Source organism: Plectropomus leopardus, chromosome 8 (assembly GCF_008729295.1).
Source record: "Plectropomus leopardus isolate mb chromosome 8, YSFRI_Pleo_2.0, whole genome shotgun sequence".
Classification (NCBI taxonomy): Eukaryota; Metazoa; Chordata; class Actinopteri; order Perciformes; family Serranidae; genus Plectropomus; species Plectropomus leopardus.
In genome coordinates this window covers 541,844-562,301 of record NC_056470.1, presented here as the reverse complement: position 1 = coordinate 562,301, position 20,458 = coordinate 541,844, and the positions used below count along the sequence as shown (strand labels likewise).

General features: G+C 37.7%; 2 protein-coding genes across 2 annotated transcripts in view; both read right to left on the bottom strand.

Moving 5' to 3' along the window:
* The window catches only part of bcl2l1 (BCL2 like 1), a 40,058-nt gene extending 36,917 nt beyond the window's left edge, over window positions 1-3,141 (bottom strand). The window contains 1 exon segment of the mRNA XM_042491541.1: window positions 3,024-3,141. The gene's annotated coding sequence lies outside the window, so the exon portion shown is untranslated.
* A 2,589-nt stretch (window positions 3,142-5,730) lies between these two features.
* Window positions 5,731-20,458, bottom strand: part of arfgef2 (ADP-ribosylation factor guanine nucleotide-exchange factor 2 (brefeldin A-inhibited)) — a 42,743-nt gene continuing 28,015 nt past the window's right edge. Inside the window, exons 28-39 of the mRNA XM_042491265.1 lie at window positions 19,702-19,862; window positions 19,435-19,565; window positions 17,854-17,983; window positions 16,911-17,046; window positions 16,534-16,672; window positions 15,520-15,577; window positions 15,236-15,341; window positions 14,491-14,633; window positions 13,314-13,491; window positions 11,181-11,319; window positions 9,322-9,439; window positions 5,731-7,439 (exon numbers count right to left, since the gene is read on the bottom strand). Coding sequence (XP_042347199.1) covers window positions 7,275-7,439; window positions 9,322-9,439; window positions 11,181-11,319; window positions 13,314-13,491; window positions 14,491-14,633; window positions 15,236-15,341; window positions 15,520-15,577; window positions 16,534-16,672; window positions 16,911-17,046; window positions 17,854-17,983; window positions 19,435-19,565; window positions 19,702-19,862 — 1,604 coding nt within the window. The 3' untranslated portion in view covers window positions 5,731-7,274. The remainder of the gene's footprint in view (window positions 7,440-9,321; window positions 9,440-11,180; window positions 11,320-13,313; window positions 13,492-14,490; window positions 14,634-15,235; window positions 15,342-15,519; window positions 15,578-16,533; window positions 16,673-16,910; window positions 17,047-17,853; window positions 17,984-19,434; window positions 19,566-19,701; window positions 19,863-20,458) is intronic.

Here is a 20,458-nt window from a genome sequence, read left to right as displayed (position 1 = left end):
CAAAAAAATGCAAGAGATTAAGAAATTAAAATCATGAAGAAATTATCAAAAAACTAGGAGGAAAATGTCCAGACCAGAATGACCAAACTAAAATTATATAGTTAAAATTATGCTACAGAAGGAAATTCATAATAATTACTATTTTAACTCCTTGTATCTTGCACTTTTTAAAAAAAAAAAAAAAAATTTTAAATGCTTTTTTTCGGGGTTATTTTCTCTTAACTTTGAACTAAATTCTTGTTAATTCTGGGGTCATTTCTTGTTATTTTGCTCTTTGCCCTTTTTTATTTTTCTGAATGAAATCAAGCTCATTTGCTCAGCTTTCCAAGGGTTAACTAGTGCATACAGGCGTCAAAAAAAGGTGTGTGAGGAACATGACCTGCTGGTGATCCCAAACACTGTCCTGTTTATCATGTGGGAAACTGACCTTTCCTGTAACAATTTTGACTTGGCAGCTGATAAGTGTCATAACTTAAAAATTAGTGTATGGGGCGGCTGGACGGAGAGCTCCGTGTAAATAATGCTGCTGACATTACATAATACATAAACTACTCTACTCCTCAGCACAATGGAAGCCCGACACAGTCTCTATGCTGGCTCCTGGCCAAACCAGTTAACTGCTGCGGTTTCATCGAGCCCCCAAAAAACTTCTTACAAACACACGTTCAGGGCACTTTTTCTGACATAATTTGTAGTCAAAGAAACAGAAAGAAGCCTTTTAGAGCACATAAAGACCCACAAGGCAGCAGTGTTTACAACGGCCACATGGTCCCCAGCTACCAGCAGCACGTGGCTCGGGTTTTAATAGTCCAGCCCTGATGTAAACACCACACAGCTCCTACAGGAACAGCAGCGAGTCGCAGCCAAATGTTGCACCTGAATGCAACATTTTGGAATGACAATGGCTCAAATATTAACTAAAGCAAAGTGATCGCTGGGTTTATTACGCTGGAATCTGGACTGGAGCTTACACATAAAAACCAATTAGAGGATGTCCGCGAGACTGTGCTGCCTCTGCGGGGCCGCGCGTGCGACTCGTGCGAGGCCGAATCTGTGTTTCCATGTCCAGATTTAACACTAATTCACATTTCAAATCTCTGATGTGAACACTAAATATAAGATATGAAGCCGAGCGTCTTACCAGCAGTGGTAAACAAAACAGAGTAATCCTCGCTTCGTTTCCGCGTTTTCCTTCTTGTCAAAATGTCCCGACTCTGTCAGTCAGTGCGTGTGTACAAAAGCTGTCAAAATCCAAGAATGTAAGAAAGCCACTTTGTGTGCGGGAGTTGGTGTGTATTTGCACGCATCCTCCTACGACTCCCCCCTCCGCTCCGTGCATGCCCAGCCCTCCGCTATTACGTAACACGACGCCTTCACAGATGTCTGAAAATCTGGATCACGATCGCGTCGTGAACAACACGCTGGCACTAAAACCCAGAATTAGCTACACATGTAATACATCTAGAAATATAACCCGGGGCGAAAATATAGTGATCATTGTTCACTTTTTATCTGAAAAAGCTTATTTTGTTACGACAGTTATTAAAATAGAAAGTGACAGGACTGACGCACTCATTTCCAGACTTTTTTGTCACTGCAGTATAATTGATATATCGTATGTATTGCTGCTTTGTTCACTACCCATTGTGATATTTCCGAGTACTTAGACCTTGCCAAATTGGCTTGGTTTCTCTCAAACACACGGGAAGACGGCAGTACGCAACGAATAAAGAAATAACCTTCAAGAAAAAAGTACAAGACAATAAGCTGAAAATTAGTTAAAAAAGAAAGAAAGAAAGAAAGAAAGAAAGAAAGTTTAAAAACCCAGTACAAAAAAACCTTTTAAAAATGTTTTGAAGGTAAACGTTTTATTTTAGTTTAGTTTAGTTTAATTTATTTTATCTGTGCTCATTTGGTTGTATTTTTTTTGTTGTTGTTTTCTTGTTTTTTAATTGGCATACTTGCAGTGATATTTATCTGTGCATACTACAATTTTCAAGTTAAGGCCTGTTATAAAATGATGATATTATAATTGTGGAAAAAAATATACAATTTTTATTATTACAAAATAAACTAACAAACACAGAAATTACCCATTTGGTAAAATAATTTCAAATATGTAATAAAGACAATTATACATACTGATTTTACCGGGCTTTTTCTTTTCTTTTTTTACTTGGATAATTTTTCGCCTTTTTAAAAAAAATTATTTTCTGTAGCTATCTTTTTTAGATTTCATTTGTATAAAACATTTATTACCAAGTTACTCATCGCATTTCCCCATGCTTTTCAAGGAAATCACAACAATTTGCTCAGACTTCAAAGGTTTAGATACTTCTGGGAGTCTGAAACAGCACAAGGAAAGTGGTGTGGCTCCAGGTTTTAAAGGGTTAAAAACTGAATTTTCCCGACGGATGAACGTGTTTGGTAGGAGTCCCTGAAGGCAGCACAGGCCACTCCACTGCTGTCATAAACAGTGGGCAAAGACCTTTAATCACAAGGCAGAAAATGCCACTCTGCGACACCACCCTGTGCTCCAGCTCCAAACAGACTCCACCACACCGGCAATCATTTCAAACCTAATTCTTCAGCAGAGAATTAAACACACACACACACACACACACACACACACACACACACACACACACACACAGCTCCGCCTTTACTAACCATACTGTAGGCAGCTACTGAACATGTAGGCTGCTGAAGATGGCTGTCACTGTCATACACACAGTCCTGCTGTAGCCGCTCATTCGTAAACCCAGAAAAGTGTATTCAAAGAGGCGAAATCATTTACTAGCACTGAGCAGTTAGCATCAAACAGGATGATATTTGACGAGAAAAGCTAGCAGGAAACAAAATGATGCTTACGCATTCTTCAAAATCTGTCGACCTCCTTCCTCTAAGTAGCTGCATTCACAGAGGAAAACCCACCCTTTCTGCCTGTCTTTCTCTCATTATTTCACCGACAAAACCGCCACAGTCCCTACAATTACATTCGTAACTTGAGTAAAAACTCTTACTTGTAGGGTGGTCTCCATAAAATCATGTCTGGTGGCTCACAATCCAGACCCCGGCAGGAGTAATCCTATCCGTCATTGCTAGCCCGTCTGGCTAACGTCGCCGATGGAGATCTCCCAGCCAGCTACTGGCTGCCACAGATCCGCCCACAGCTACGCTCTCTGCGTAACTCCGTGCCAGCCTGCTATGGGCAAGAGGTATGTGTCCCTGTACAAACTGAATGTGAATTGTAGGAAACGGAATTTGAATTGCATATTTGAAATTGAATTAGGGAAAATCAAATCAAAATTGATACAAATCAATATTTTAAATTCATTTTCAAATGACGTGATTCAAAGTCATATTTCCTAATTAAAATGAATTTGAATCATATTTCTTTTTTTAAAGTCAGTTTCAAGTCATGTGACTTAAAGTCGTTTAGTTAAAATTCGTTTTCAAATTATGTGATTCATTTTTTAAATCAATTTCAAATCATGTAATTAAAAATGATTTGATTAAACTTCATTTTCAAATGATGTGATTCAAATTTAATTTTTTTCCTCACTGAAATGGATTTGAATCACATTTCAATTTTATTTTAAACTCAGTTTCAAAGCATGTGATTCAAATTTCTTTGATTCAAATTATTTTTAAATTATGTGATTCAAATTCATTTTCATTTTCAATTTTTTTTCCCTTGCTGAAATGAATTTGAATCACATTTAAAAAAAATGTTTGAATCATGATTTATTGAATTTCATATTACATGATTCGAATTCATTTTCCCCCTAATTCAGTTTCAAAATATGTAATTAAAAATCAGTTCTCTAAAATTCAACTTCAATCTCTAATGACACATATTTCTGCCCATAAAGTCTTCCGCTGTTCAGTCTACTCAGGTAGATGACAGCTTCACCTGAAGAAAATGCAACACATGCAGAGAGAGGCATTTATTGACTTCCCTATAATACATCCACGGGTATTTACTGTCACCTCCTGACTGCCTATGAGGGCTAGCTGGACCGGCTCGCAGCGGTGAAGTCCCCGCTAGCGTTAGCGCTAACTGGCTAAGTGAGCTAGTTTGTGTCCGTTGGGGCGACAGTTATCGAACTTGATAGTTGCGCGCGCTCTCCTCACGTTCAGTGTCTGACTCAGGATTATATAACATGGCGTTTTCCTTCACAGGGCTCCATGTAGCAGCTGTCAGGTAGCCTTCCGCTTTACCTGCTAAAACAAAGGATGTGAGAGGTCTCCATGGTAACCTTTGTTACCCCAAAATGTAAAACCTTTCAGGCCGAGCACCAGTTTGAGCACAGTGACACCCTGTGGACGTCTTTATGTGGAAACACTGGGGACGACTCTTCACACCTCCAACTGCCACAACCAAACTAACTAAAGAACCTGCTTCAATATTACACATAATAATGATAACAATGATAATAATAATAATAATAATAATAATAATAATAAAATGTTATACATTAATGTTTTTTAATTTCATTGGGTTCATTTTTTGAACCATCAGTCCTAAGCATAAAAAGCAAATATCTATTAATTTTCAGAATTTAAACCCTTTAAATGCCAAGTTTTTGTCATGATGCCACCGTGTTTTAAGATTATATAAATAACCCAAAAAAACACACAAAATAAAATATTAATTATTTTCAGTAGTAGGGTTTTTTTCACTACCACAGTCTGGGTTACACAGCTGGGTTAACATTAATTTCAAATACTCACGCTCATACCACTCAATGCACAAAATGCACCTTCCAAACTCAGGTCATATAAACATTATACATTAAAAGAATTTTTTGCTTCCATTGAGTTCATTTTTTTAACCAACATGGGTCCTAATCATAAATATCAAATATTCATTAATTTTCAGAATTTTAACCCTCTAAGGGCCATGTTTTTGTCACGATGCCAATATGTTTTTAGATGAAGAAACACAAAAAACATAATTATTTTCAATATACTACACACAAAGTAGATTTTTTTTATCTTTACAGCCTGGGAAATGTCAATGGTTTGCTGCAACACTGACTGTAACAGTGCACCTAATGGATATAGCATGTATTTTCTCCATATGGCAAATATGGTTAAAAAAAAAAAAAAAGAAGTAAAACTTAAAAATCCCAAGGCAAAAGCCCAGAATGACACCCAGAAATAATCCAATGCATGTTTTTGTGCTTTGATGGCTGTGGGATCAAAAATGTCAGTTTGAATGGGTTCATATGGCACATATTTGCACTTAACAGTCTGAATGTAACAATTTTGCTTACACAGTGTATTTTCGACTTATTGTAGGAGCTGACCTGGCAATTTCCAAGATTAAACAAAAACACACTATCTTGTCAAAAGTTATGCCATATGAATTAACACAGCCAATATTATCAAAAAATGAAGAATGAAAAGCGTGTAAAATACGCCAAACAGTCCCTAAGGGTTGATACTTTGCACTCAAATGTCAACACTACTAAAAACCTATACATATTGCTTTTAAACTGGAAAAAAAGTGGTTAGGATTTAAACTACTCTTTAACTCTAGAATGACAGTTTTCAACTTGCATATATACTACAACAACATTATAGAATTTCTGATATTCAATTCTGGCTTTTAGTTTCGGTGCCACTTGGCCATATCTGGCCACCCCTATGAAAAAAAATCTGCAGGTGCCGCTGTGTGAGAACGCTCTACCGCCCTTTCAAACTGAGTCAATACTCGCTGGCGTGGATCAGAATTTGGGTTTATTGATTACTTCACCAAATGTTTGGAAGATTACATCACAATATTATGTATAGAACCATATAGCACTTTCATTTCTATGTATCTTACATTGAAAACTTTACAGTCTGCGTTTTCTCTTTTTCTGTGTATATATATATATATTTATATATTCCCTAGCTTTAGGGAAGAAAAGTAGACATCCATAGTTGCAAGGGAAGGAATGCTTCTCAAAAAATATTTAAATGCACTTTAAATAATTACATACATCCTTCTTTTTTTTTTAAAAAAAAAAAAAAAGGCATGGAATAAACCAGGATGGATCCAGGATGCAGAGACTCCAGTGCCTCTGTAGATGCCAGTTTTGGTTTCCGTTCCTGAACCTTTTCTGTGGTTGAACTGCTGAATGCGACACAACACTGATGGGCGTTCCAAACATCCACGTTGACCTGCTGCGTGGTGTTAATACGTGAGAAAACTCTCTGCAACAGGTAGGCAAAATAGAGTGGGAAATAGACAGCGACTCCGTCACCTTGTAGGGCCAGCTGATGGATTAGCGGAGGGTTTTATGAGCCAGTTGTGACTTTAAAGCCATGAGGAGTTGACTCCTATAAGTCCTTCAGTTGTAAGGCTTACTGGGTCAACACACACACAAAGGAATGCATGACAGAAGGACATAACATGTCTTTCAACCAAACTTTCATTGTAAACCAGCGATTATCCTGAAAAAACAATCATAAAACAAATTAAAGCAAGTGAGCAAAAATAAATAAGTAAAATCTCTTTGACAGGCAAGGAATTATAAAGATGACAGAACGGTGCGTCACAAACATTAGGTCACTGATAGTGTTGATTTTCACCCGCAGCTGAGTTTGTCTTTTTTTTTTTTTTTTTAAGCCTGCTACCGAACAACACACACAAAAGAGGAAACAAAAACAATAAAGTGACAAATGATGCTTTGCGATGGGTGTCTAAACATGAGATATTACAAATTATTTTAAGTAGATCACCAAACTCACCATATGGGCGACACTGATGGGTGTCATCATTTCCTATCAGGCACAGGTGGCCGAAAGAGATTTTCGCAAAGGGCAAACGTCTTCCAATTCAATGGTTTCGTTCATTTGCTTTCAGCATAGACTTTCTTTTTTTTTTTAAAGTATTTAAAAAAAAAAAAAACAAACCCATCAAAATCAGGTACAATATCAATAAATTATTTGTTTACAGTTCTTTTCTTGTCATTACAGTTTGAGATGAGAGTCAGGGGGGACGATGAAGGACAACAGTCAGCAGAGAGTGCTGGTCACAGTGCTGTTCATCCCCGAGAGAAGAGACGGGAAAAAGGACAGGGTGAAGACTTTTCTACGAGCTGAGTAGAAAAGCAGAACACTTTAATGCAGACTCCTGAACTGAGACAGAAAAGCTACAGTCTTTGTCATCCAGTCCAAAAGAGGCGGAACGTCTCTTATTCGTCCATCTGCAATCTACTCATCAATGTCTTCTCCATTTCTCCATTCGTCCCCTCCCCCTGACCTTGCACCTTTTCACTCTAGGATGTGGGAGTTCGGACAGACGCCATCTCTGGTGCAGCGATGTGGAAGACGAAGCCGATGCGCAGGAAAAAGCGCCTGAGGACGGCCCGCAGCTCGGGGATCAGGTCAAACTGCATCATTTCACACAGGTGGGGGTAGTAGCAGGAGGCGTGCGGCTTAAACTGGACAAAGAGAAAGTGAAAAATATAATTTAGCAGATAATTCAACCAAGTGACAAACTGTATGTGCTGTAAATTCCTGCTAACCAGAGTGTTTGCCAAAGAAGTAACAAAGGCGGTCCTGAATATACTTTAAGTATTGTCCAAAATACCCCAGTGCCAAAAAGTATCAAAATGTCTCCAGCCAAATTATGTCTGTGTTCAATTTTTTGTTTTTGCAACGGGTGTCTGATCTTGGACTGTCCCAACTCCCTGCCAGATCAGCAAACTTTCTGTTGCTGCCATCTCCAGACCTTCTCTGTTTGGCCAGCAGTTAGGTTAGCATCAGCCTGGTTGATGTTTTTATGCAGCAGCATTGGCTAAAAAATCACAAACTCAAACCTACAACCTGTTAATATAATTAAGTTACGCTTCCCATGTGATGCTTGCAGCTAGCCCTGTCACTGTGTGTGTGCAGCCAAGCAAACTCTCACAATGGTATGTGTGGGGCTCACATGCCTGTAGCAAAAGCTACAACCCACACAGTCTGTGGTGCGATGAAGTTGAGCACGGTGTATATGACAGGGCTGACAGATTTGCCTGCTGACTGGCCACCAAAACATTCGAAAGTGTGGCTTTACTACACGCCACTTCATTCACATTATGGATGAAGTACTCTATTTGTATCAATATCACTGTCAGGGTACCAGTAATGGAAATTTATAAATGATACCTAGCCATAGTGGGCAGAAGCTCCCCAGGGCAAATCAGAGAGAAAGAGAACAGCGCAATGAGGGGCTGAGCGAATCAATCCACTGTACGCAACTTAAGACTTCATTTAAATCATCAACTTACAGTAAAATAAGATTTAACCAGTTTCACACTGTGAAAAAGGAAAGAAACATGTTGTGGTCAGTGTTGATATTTTTGAGGCCACCACAGTTGAATGAATGCATGGGAAAAGCTGATATTTATTTAAAATTTCTTTTGCCATTTCTCAAAAAAAAAAAACAAACACCAAACAAAAACAACAACAACATTACAAATATCTGACTTCCCAAACTTGAAAACAGAATACCAACCCAACGAACAAATAACTAAATAGTGGAATATTTGTGTCCAGCTGTCGACATAAACAGTGTGTTTGGAAATATTTAGTATATACATGACAGAGAAAGGAAGGGCGGGTGCTCTGGGTTGTGTGGCCGCTGCTGGGAGACCGCAGAGTTCACAGCAGGACGCTAAAATTAATGTGCTGAGAGACCATTTCTGTCTTTACTGATGCATGTTTTTGCTGTACTTTGCTGCTTTTCGGGGCAATTTCCATGAATTACGAAATTGCATTCAGGCAAATAAACACAATTTGTAGAACTAACATTTGTTTTAACAGCTTTCCCATAAGTCACAGCAGGCCTTACACAAGAGACTGGAGCCGGCCAGTCCACTTTAACAATACTGGTATAATTTTTGTTGATGCAGTGGTTTGTGTGGTATTGGAAAACAAAAATTCTAAAGCTGGCTGCATCACCCTAAAAATTTCCTGCTGCTGTAAGACCCATGATGGCTTGTTTTTGTATCTAAAAACTTGTAAAGTTTTGGGCTAAAATGCCCTGGAAAGATACCCTGAGTCACGGGCTGCTGTGACTCATCAGTGAATCACGCACTCATGTTGAGAATACATGAGTCATCGGTGACAGCTCACAGAAGAGTTTATAATCAATAAAATATAAAAATAAATGAGACTTTTTTGAATTCCATCCTTTTTCACTAATGGACTTTCTCAGCTTTTATGGTATCTTGGGCCCAGGTCCATCTTTATTCTCTGATCTTGATTCTGATTTAGAGCTCCTTAATGTTTGCAAAAAATAGATTTGTGTACTCTGTGTGTGCGTGTGTGTGTGCCTGCCTTGTCATCGGGCAGCCGTAGCGTCCTGGTCAGCAGCAGCATCAGCAGGCTGTTCCAAGCCTCTCTGTGGCTCTCTGAGGTCAGACTGATGAAGTAGGCCAGAGCTTCACTGCACACCCTGGGAGAGACCACCAAACACACACACTTAGATGATAACCATCACAACACTGATGCACCGTATCTCCAACCAGAGCTACTACAGTACAATTCTTCATATTTTTGGTCCACATGTTGAACTGAAGCATCAAAAACTGTTATTTAATGATTAACACCACACATACGTACTGTCAATGTAACACATGAGTCAACTGCTCCGGTGCAGCGGCTCAGTGAAAAACAAAACGTGATTTGTACCAGGCTGTAGCACGCCAATATATTCTACTAAATCCACACGCAGTGCACAGTTCATGAATATATAATGATGTATGAGCCGTGTGTCAAAACAGCTCTCACAACACGGAGCAAACACCAGCACTGCACTTCCTCTGCAGCGTTTAACCAGACAATAACAACCTGGTGACTGTGGAGTAGTGGAGATCAAATATGTTGGTTTTTTGTTTTCTTACAATGCATTTTCTGTTAGATTGGTATAAAAAAAAAAAAAAAAAAAGCATTTTTAAAGGTCTAGTGTGGAGGATTGAGTGGCATTTAAAGGTGAGGACAGCAATCTGCAACCAGCTGAAACTTCTCCCTGTTTGAATTCCTTCAGTGGTCATTGTTCAGGAGGTTGTTTTTTTTTTTTTTTTAAATCCACTGATGTCTCTTTTGCGCCAAACAAACAGACCAGTGAGTTAAACATGTAAAAGCACTCAATAAAGCAGTTTCATGTTACAAATCAGTGTTCCTCCAACGCTGTTTGGCTTGTCATACACGGCCCATAAGCACAGCACCTGCTAATGTGTGCTCACCTTTTTTTTCCTCTAATAAGTTAATATACAGATATTCAGGGGTTTTAAGTGGAAATGAATTATCAACAGAGGTCTCCTCCTCTCAAAAACAAGCACGCTCAGTGATTCAAACCCCCAAAAATAAACCTGAATAAATATAAAGCAGCTGAAGCCTCCACATTGTCAGAACTTTAAAAAAAATAGCCTAATATACACTACAGCAACCCATACGTATGGACTTTATTTTGTCTTGATTTTTTATTTCTTTATTTATTTTATTTTAATTTATTGATTCTAACATTTTATTTTAAATGTTAAAATGTAAAATTTTTTTTTTTTTTGTCTTTTACTCTAACTTACTGCAATCATTATTCTTATTATTGATTATTGGATATGTGTTGTTATGTGATTGTCATATTTTTTATTATCCCTCAACCTCAGATGAGAGGGCTGGAGGTTGGGGGTGGTGCGGGTTCATTGCTGAAATAACTCTTAAAATGCTAATAAAGTATGTTAATTAAAAATAAATAAATATATAAAAATAAAAATAAAATAAAAACACTGACTAAAGCAGTTTTGTGTTAAAAACACCACTGTTTTTCTGACTCTGCTTGTCACATAGGGGCTCTAACTACAGTGTCCAGCGCGAAAACAAAAATGGCCATATCCAAAGTCAATGTCTGGCTAATGTAGAAGAACATAGCAGATTCTGTGGTGGAGGACTTGCTCCCTATGTAGACATTAACGGCTCATTCTAAGGTACCAAAAACATACAATTCTTATTTTCAGGTGCTTATACACTACAAAAATCATACTTATCACCATAACAAATTCAATTTTAGCCAATTTATCCCCCCTAAATCCTACATGCTGCACCTTCATAAAAAAAGTCTGCTGATAATTTTTTTTTTTTTTTTTTACTGTCAACAATTCCCCCCAGAAGACAAAACCACTGTGGTTTGTTATACTCACAGCAGCAGGCGTGTCTGAATGTCGGGCCACGAGTCCTGCAGCTGAAGGTCAGAATACATCCTGAACAAAATCCTCAGGCTGCAGGCGAGACTGCTGGTCTCCTGCTTCAACAAGTTGGGCTTCGATTTCCCTTTAAAGCCTGGAGGCAAGGCAAAGGCAATCATTGGTTAAAACAAACATCAACAGGAGGGTCAACAAAAGGGCTTTGCATGGCCTCAAGGTTATTATGCTGCAATGACCCTGGTTGGATCTGGACTTTGTTGCATGCCATAGCCCTCTCTCACCATTCATTTCCTTTCTGTATTTCTACTGTCTCTGTCAAATAAAGGCAAAAATAACAAAACAATAATCTCTGAGTGGCCTTAAGCTTTAAGGCACTGGCCAAAGAACTACAATATCCCTGATCCAAGTGTGGCCAGGGACCTTTGTTGCAGGTCATTCCCTCAGTCTCTCCTTTTGACATCTCTCCATCGTCAAGTCTCTAAAATCAAGGCAGAAAATCCCCCCAAAATACGACAAAACAACAACAGAGGAAGGGCCAAAATGAGCAAAGGTCGATGCCACTTAATAACAAGAGATCTGGGGATTTCTTGTAAGAATGTAGACTTTCAAGATATTTCGGCGTGACTGGCCTGCTTTCTCACAGCACAAAGAATACATTCTCTCAGCAGAAAGGTCAGCCAATAAGGAAAAGTTTTCAGGTTCAGTCCTGGCAACAACACAGTTTTTAATACAGACGTTTGCATTGACTATGAATTTTTGATTACTTTGTAAACCTCTAATAACCTTTGAACTGTAAGCAAACCGCATTAAAGACTTTAAAGGGGACATTTCAGCCTCTTTCCTCTTTCAAGTATTGCTAATTATCAGTCTAGATAGTTTTGGTGTGAGTTGCAGAGTGTTGAGGATCTCGGGTATAGAGATGTCTGCCTTTTCTCCAATATAATGGAACTAGATGGCACTCAGCTTCTGGTGCTCAAAGCATCAAAATAAATAACTAAATAAATTTGAAAAACCGCCATGTCTCTTTCCAGAAATCATGACCTGGTTACTCAAGATAATCTAAAAGACCTTGTTGTGAGCAGGTTGGTGGGTGTAGTTTGAAAGAAGAAAGTAGTTCCTACATGAAACTTCTCAAAACAAGATATGTGGATTATCTTGAGTAACCGGGTGGTGATTTCAGAAAGGAGACATTGCTGTTGGGTTTTTTTTTAAGTATTTTTTTGGCGCTTTGAGCTCCACAAGCCAAGTGCCATCTAGTTCCATTATATTGGAGAGAAGAAGACATCTCTACAGCCGATATGTCCAACACTGAGCAACTCACACCAAAACTATCTAGACTGATAAATAGCACTAAAGGGTAAGAGGTAAAATATGCATTTTTGATTTTGGGGTGAACTGTTCCTTTAACCCTTTAAAACCTGAGAAATTGTCTTGATATCTTTCAAAAACATTGGAGGAAGGAAATGAGTTACAAAAGAGAAAAATATTGCCCAAAAATTGCAAGATATTAGTGAAAAATGGACATGAAAATTACCAAAAAATTATAAAAAAAAAAGAAAATTAAAAGGAAAAAGAAAAGAAAACAAGATTTAAAGTGTTTAAAAACATTTGAATAATTCTGACAGTTTTATGATATGATATGATTATAAGTCTCTAGTTTGTTTTCCCTTGCTTTTTTCTTTTTTCACTAGACATTTTTTTCTAGCTTTTAAAAAAATAATTTTCTAATTTTTTTTTCTAATTTGTGAAACATTTGTTGCCAAGTTGCTCATTGCCTTTTTTCCCCCCTTTTTTTCTTTTTTAAAAAAACAAAAACAAAAACAAACAACATCACACACACCAATTTGCTCAGGGCTCAGTGGTGTAAATACTTATGAAAGGCGTCTGAAAGTAGAAAAGTGATGTTGCTCCAGGTTTCAAAGGGTTAAGGAGATGAGCTTTGACAACTTGTTTTGAGACACTGTCTCACAGCAGATGGACGGTCCATAACTCCATAACATGTTTCAAAATTATTCTACTGTATGTCACATACTATATAGAACAAGTGCAAAAGATAGGGATAAAATTTTTATTTATAAATACATACATTTTTTAAAATAAGTATTATAAAGGCATTTTTGTTGTATTTACCTGCCCTCCAGAGTGCTGTCCTCTGTTCGTTGTTGGAGTTGAAGTCCTTGGCAAAGGTGTGCGACTCCAGCAGACAGTCGAGCAGCTTGAAGAGGTGTGCAGAGGTCATGTGTCTGTACATGCCCTGATCTGAGCCCGCCTCCCCTCCCTCAGCCTCCGACTCCTCCAGAGCATCTCTCTGATGGGAGGACAGATTTTAAACTCAGTGTATCTGAACATTTACGATTCCACAGAGATAAACTAGCCAAGAATAATCCAGAGACTGATCCTCTATGCAACGGATGTAGGTCAATAACAGGATCCCTCATCCTTACTTTTTGGACTTGTCCAAATCTCCATAATTATTGGACATCTATATTTGATACATTCGCAGTTGATTTAAGAGTCAAATTTACCCCTTTCCAACTAATTGCAATTTTCAGAGTAGTGCAACAGGACACACTCCTCCCCAGGCAATATTTAAATGCTCCAGATTTTGCCTCCTTAACTGGAGACGCATTATACTTTTGAAGTGGAAGCAGGAGGCGTCTCCCACACATGTCCAGTGCAACATGTCAACCATTTCTGACATACATGAAGACACCCAAAACTGTGTACTCTTCCATAACTGGTCCCCATTCAAAGCAAATTACAATGGCTACAGACATTGTATATAGACTATAGACAACTGTGACTAATGTTTACATCTATTTGTATGAATATGTGTGAGTATTTATGTTTACATTTTGATTTATTTCACCGTCTTAATTGTGTACATGTATGTGTATGTATGTAAGCTTTCATTTAATGTTATATAATTTGTCTATCAGTATCTCTGGTGGGGGTTAGGGGGATACAAAAAAGAGATAACATGCAAATTCTTATAGTTTTGATATTCTAGGCTGATTGTACTGCAGTGGCTATGTTGTTGAAAATTTGTTTAAAAAAATACTACACAGGGCTGACCTTTATAAGGTTTTCTTGTGCCTCAGTCTGACATTCGATTACTTCCCCATATCATTTCGGATTATTTTGTAATGACCTTTTTTAATATATATTTGAGGAAACAGTGTTGCAGTCGAAAACGAGGAACAAAAGGGTTGTGAGAGCTCATATATCAGTTAACCTGCTCTAAAATGCTGCTCACTAAATGGTAATTTTGGGATAAAATCAACACACAGTAGCTGCTGTAGCTCACCTGTGCAGCAGCCATGTTCTCAGCATCCTCCTTCTTGCTGGTTGCTGGGTAAAAGACGATGTTGTCTATGGTCTGGATGAGTTCAAGCTGGACTACGCATTTAATCAGCAGCCCAGCAAACAGCTTCTGGTCTGAAACTCCTGTACAACATTAAAAAAACAGTGGTGGTGTAAAGACGTGAGCGTTTAAAAGTCAAACTGACTCTGACAAGAGACTAATTTCACACTAACACTTAGCGACACGTATGTGACAGACTAGTTAACCCTTTAAAACCTGAGGAAAATGGCTTGAATTCTTTCAAAAGCATGCAAAGAAGGCTATTACTAAAAGAGACAAGACAGTTATCTGAAAATTAGTAAAATAAAAAAATAATAATAAAGAAGAAACAAACAAAGAAATTACCTGAAAAAAGTGTATAAAGAATGATAAAATTCTGTGACTTTATTATTATTATTATTATAAACATAGCTTTACCCTAGCTATTTTCTTTTTTTTCCCTAGCTTTCTTTAATATAGTTTTCTACTATTTTCTTGTAATTTGTGGAAAATTTCTTATCAAGTTGCTCATTGCCTTTTTCCCCCCATGTTTTTGAAAGAAATTGCACCAATTTGCTCGGGGTTCAAAAGTTTAAATACTTGTAAAAAGTCATTTGAAAGCAGCATAAGAAAAGTGATGGCACCCCCCCCCCCCCCCTTTGGTTTTTTTAAAAAGTGGGGGGCGGGGGGGGGGGGTGGGGCGCCCTTTCATTGGACTTGCTCTTCCAGGTGTCGTCGCTGGACATCTGGCTGTGTCCTCTCTCAGACAGAGCTCTGTCGTAGCTGCTCTGGGATAAGCTGTCAAAATCAGCTTCCTGCAGACAAACAGACACAAAAGTCACAAGTTAGAGTCACACTGCTGATGTGGTGGGAAGGTTAGAAGGATGTGTAACAGCACTTTTCAGACCAAGTATGAAGCATCCGCAGAGCTGCTATTGTACACACTGTATACATTGTTGAGTTATATGACTATATTTGTTTTCGTTTCCTTACCAAATGCTTGCCATCTGTGGTCTCCTCTTCCTGTCCAGCCGGTCGCCATGTCAACAAACTGGAAAGCAAACAGAACAGCAGGTCAGGACTCAGGTGTTGTGATAATAAGCTGTCACAGAAACACAAGAACTTTGTGAGGCTGGCCCATATGGAGGACTGAAACTGACAAAATCAAAAATTAATAAATAAATAAATGTGTCAATAAATAAATGAAAATGCCAAAGATGACAATATTTAATTTCCCATTTAATTTATCAATGTATTCATTTTCCCATTTTATTTTCCATTTTACATATTTATGTATTCATTTTTGAATAATAATTTTCAATATATTTTTCTGAACATTATTCCCTTGTTTTGAGAATTATCTAATAATCTCCTCCCCTTTTTTAAAGTTCATTTTCAGATCATTTTCTTCATCACCTTTTACTAATTTACTAAATTTCTTAGCAAGTTGGTCATTGCCTTTTTTTCCCCATGTTTTTAAAAAAAATCTAATTTGTTTAGCTTTTTGAAAGGGTGTGAGAGTTTTGTTTTTGTTTTTTTTTTGAAATGTCAGAAAACAATAACATTTTGGGAAATGCTATGTAAGGAATCAAATACTAGAATATGAGGTCCCTAACAGCTGTTTGGTCCTTTATCTATGTAAATTCTCTGAAACACCAATGGCTAAGAAAAGTAAATTGGTAAAATTAACTCTTTACAAGACTCAAAAAGAAGACACTGGTCTGGAACAGACATGTCACTGTCAAAAATATTTGTGTTAATAAGGATTCAAGTGGAAAAAAAAGTTTGTGAGAGGTCTCTGAGTGCAGCACAAGAAAACTGATGTCCAACCGGGTTTTAAAGGGTCAAGTAAACCAACATCCATCTAAACCATGACCATTAATTAAATAACTGACCGAATCAACGCTATCGTCACAATGTTCATGTGAAGTTTCATTGAGATTTCTGAGCTGATTAAGCTGAAACTAAATTGACTTGTGGTCCTGCTGTAGGTGGTTCAGGACTTACGCGTGAGGGCTGGTGTTTTGGAAGATCTCCAGCATACAGGAGCAGGTGATGTTCCACACCTCGGGGCTGAACTTCTCCCCGTTCAGAATCACCAGGTTCTCCAGACAGTTTGTCCCTGACCGAGCCAGCTGCTCGTTGTCTGTAGAGGAAAGGTAAGAACTTTTAAAGCACACCAGACACATAAAGACACTGTCAGCTTCACTGACGCCTAAAAAGCCGTCCAATGGCGGGAGAAACTGTTTGCAGGTCAGACCAGCAAAGCGCAAAAACATCTGGTTTGTAAAATCAAACATTGCACAGAAGTTGTTGCCGCTCTGCCTGATGGGGTGTAGTGTGCATGTTCTGCTCTCCCCGTTTGCATGAGTGTGAGCACCCACCTTGCCTGACGCACCACTGCAGCTGTGTGAAGATGTCAGCCAGCAGGATTTCACTCAGAGGCTCATAAAACTGGGTGAACACGTCACAGATGGCGTACAGAGCGTGGTTACATGTTGTCGTCATCCACTCAGTTTTCTGGAGGCAAACATCAGCAGCATGTAACAACTGTTTTTAAACCTCAGGGCTTGCTTTAATATTACAAACATACACATATGTACATATATGCTGACTATGCTCAGCAAACAAAATGCGCTTTTTTAAAATCAGGCTCTAAAAAATATTTTCTACTTTCATTGAGTTTTTTTTTTTCTAACCAACATCAGTCGTAATCATGAATATGATTTTTTTTTCATGCAACAGAAAACAAATCATTATTAAAATTACTTTTTTTAAATCATTATTATTTAATAATTATCACAGCCTGGGATATGTCAGCGATTTGCAGCAACATTGATTGTGACAGTGCATCAGTACAGAGGACACCTTTCTTAGAGTTCATGAAAGAATTAACTGTGTAGATGCCAGTAAGATAAACAGGTTCTATCACCATTACCACCATCACCATTTTAACTTAAAGTACAGCCAGAAAAAAATACGATGATGACAGTTTTATACATTGCTGATTTTTATGCAGTCAAGGAATTATGTTTATTTGATTTTTGGTTTAAATGTATAAGATTATTATATAACCAGATGTGTTTTTTTTCTTTTTTTAAATTTTATTTATTTAACTTTTTCATCATTACTTCATCTAAAATTGATAGATTTGTCTAAGTTTTTCCTTTAACCAGGAAAGATTTTGTTATATGGGATGGGATTTGTGAATATTTGTTTTGTTTATTCCAAATGAACACAAAAACCCAACAGACATAACTTGAAAAAAAAAAACCCAAAACATAAACAAGTGTGGGACTTGAAAGCCCGCTGGCAGTGACCTCTGACCTCTGTCTGTTGCTCGGGGAGCTTCATGTTGTCAAAGATGCGGAAGACGATTCTGAAGAGGTCGTGCCACCAGTGCTTCTCGAAGGTGTGACCGTAGCTCTTCATGATCTCAAACATGACTGTGAGACCTCTGAGAGAAGCAAACACAAACAGCTGACACGTCAGTGTTTTTGTTCAGCAGCTCTGCAACAAGCCAGACGCAGTGTGAGCGTTCCCTAACACTCTGTTTGTCTTACATCTGATTTTCTGTTTAATTCTGTTTCTTTTATATTAAAGTGTCTACAGGTTTCAGAAACTCTCCTTTAATGCTTTTTAAGACCCTTTCAAGATCAAGAATTAATTTCATTCAGTATTTAAGTATCCGTTTTTTATGTAAGTATTGCAGGTAAGAATCAAGGGAAGGTATATAAGTCCTTCCCCTTCTGCAGGAAGAAAAACTGAAGTATATTTTGTGCAATAGTACTGTACTTATGTTAACGTACAATTTTAAACTCTTTTCTTTTTACTTTAAAAAATTATTTAGTCTTTACTTTTAAACATTATTATTACTAGAGAGTTTGTATTTTATTTCAGACACCTTGTATTATATTTCATTTTATTTTATTTTCATATATTTGATGCTGTGTTGTTGTATTCTTTTTTGCTACTGTATTTCTGGAGCAATCTGGCACAAGAATTTCCTTCAGGATTAATTAAAGGTTCTATCTTATCTTATCTTATATATGCAGTCCAGTGCAGATGTAGGTTTGAAGTAGAATTATGGTTTTTGAAGTCAGTTAGGCTAATACACATTTTGCCAACAAGTAAGTGCAAGTATAAAGCTAAGTATTAAGTTTAGTGGTTCAAAGATTTTAAAACATCACAAAATTTACCGTAAAATTACTGTTTATTCAGAGGGAGCGACGCGTTTCACCTGTGGCTTCTTCAGGTTCGTTCAGTGAAATTACGAGAGTATTTACAGATGTGATAAATACACGAGTCACATAACCAATTATCAGTATCACCTCTCTTCCCTTCATTTTTTGTGTGTGTCAATAACATTTTCAAAAGTGAGCAAATACAATATATTAAAAAATGACATTAATCAGAAACACCAAAGAGCCTACAATAATAAGCAAATTTACATTTTTACACCAAATTTTCACAATAAGAAAATTAACTGCTATCTAGCAGGCTCAATTTCATGAAAAGGATCAACTATCAGTCCCACAGCTGTCCCTCTGTCTAAGTGAGAAGGCTGGGTATTTTGTTTTTCACTTCATATGTTTCTGCTGCCAACCAGCATCTGACGATCACACTGGCTGTGCACAGGGAGTTTTCTTCATTGTATCACAAATGTGGACTTTCACACAAAAGAGCTTGACTCATTTTGAAAAAAATAAATTAAGAGATAGATAAATAAAATAAGGTTAAATGTTAGTGGAAATTAAAATCTTAAAAATTCAAATTTAGGTCTATATTAGAACTTTTAAGGCCTTAAATTTTATAAAATTGAGAATTTGTTGGAGGAAACATTACTGAAGCTTAAAGGTGTAGCTAATAAAAGTTTGGCTACACTCCACGCTGAGCTGTGTTTCTTACCTGGTCCGGACGTCCAGCTTGCAGCGGTTGATGATACAGGAGAGCTCAAAGAGAATGGGGAACCAGCCGCGGACCCACACCCGGTCACCAGGGGCAACATTCATGTCATCACTGGTGTATTCCCGCAGAGCCTGGACAGTGACACACACACAGAGGAATATTACATCACTCATTCTGAAGAGACCACATAGTGCTTTTTGCAAATGACAGATAAATGCTATTATTCTGTCACACTATTTTTATTGAAGCAGTCGTTGTGACTCCCACCTGTGGCCTCTCTGAGACGTATTTAGCGCAGTGTCGTATGAGTCTGATGGCCTCCATGCTGGTGTCGGGGAAAGCTGCGTTGCACACAAACTCTGACAGACACTTCACCGCATCCTGGAACGAGTCAATGGCCGCTGCAAAGTGCTGCTGGAAGGTGTTCACTGATGGCAGAGGAGTGAAGAGAGGGAATAAAAATCAGAAAACAAGAATAATTCTTTGGCAACCTTTTACTGATCATTTCAACCACATCACATCTCCTAGGAAGAATTAGTGGTCCTTTAGTCCTAACGAGGATATAAAGGAAAAGAATTGGAGATTTCAGTTCAGTAGCTTCCCCGCAACATTTTTTAAATGTTTATTTCATTTTATTTATTGTAATTTTATAATTTTTTTCAATATATCTATATATTTTAATTATTTGTATGTTTATCGTTTAATACTGTTTAAGATACTGTACAATGTGCATGTACAGATGTAAATGTTTGTCAGAGCTGATTGACTGTGAATGTAATGTTTTACTTTATGTGTTGTTTGCTTATAGGAGCCACATATTTAATTTTTGTTAAAGTGTAATGTCCTGCCTTGGCAGTAGGGGGTTTATTGTACCAGCTAGTGTAGGCCGTAGAGATTTAAGTTCATGCTTGTTAACACAGCTGTTGCTGATTGAGGGAAGCAAACAGTTTTCTTCATAACCGTGTTGAAACTTATTGGAAGTTATACATACATGCCAGACGCTTTGTGAAAAAATGAACTTATA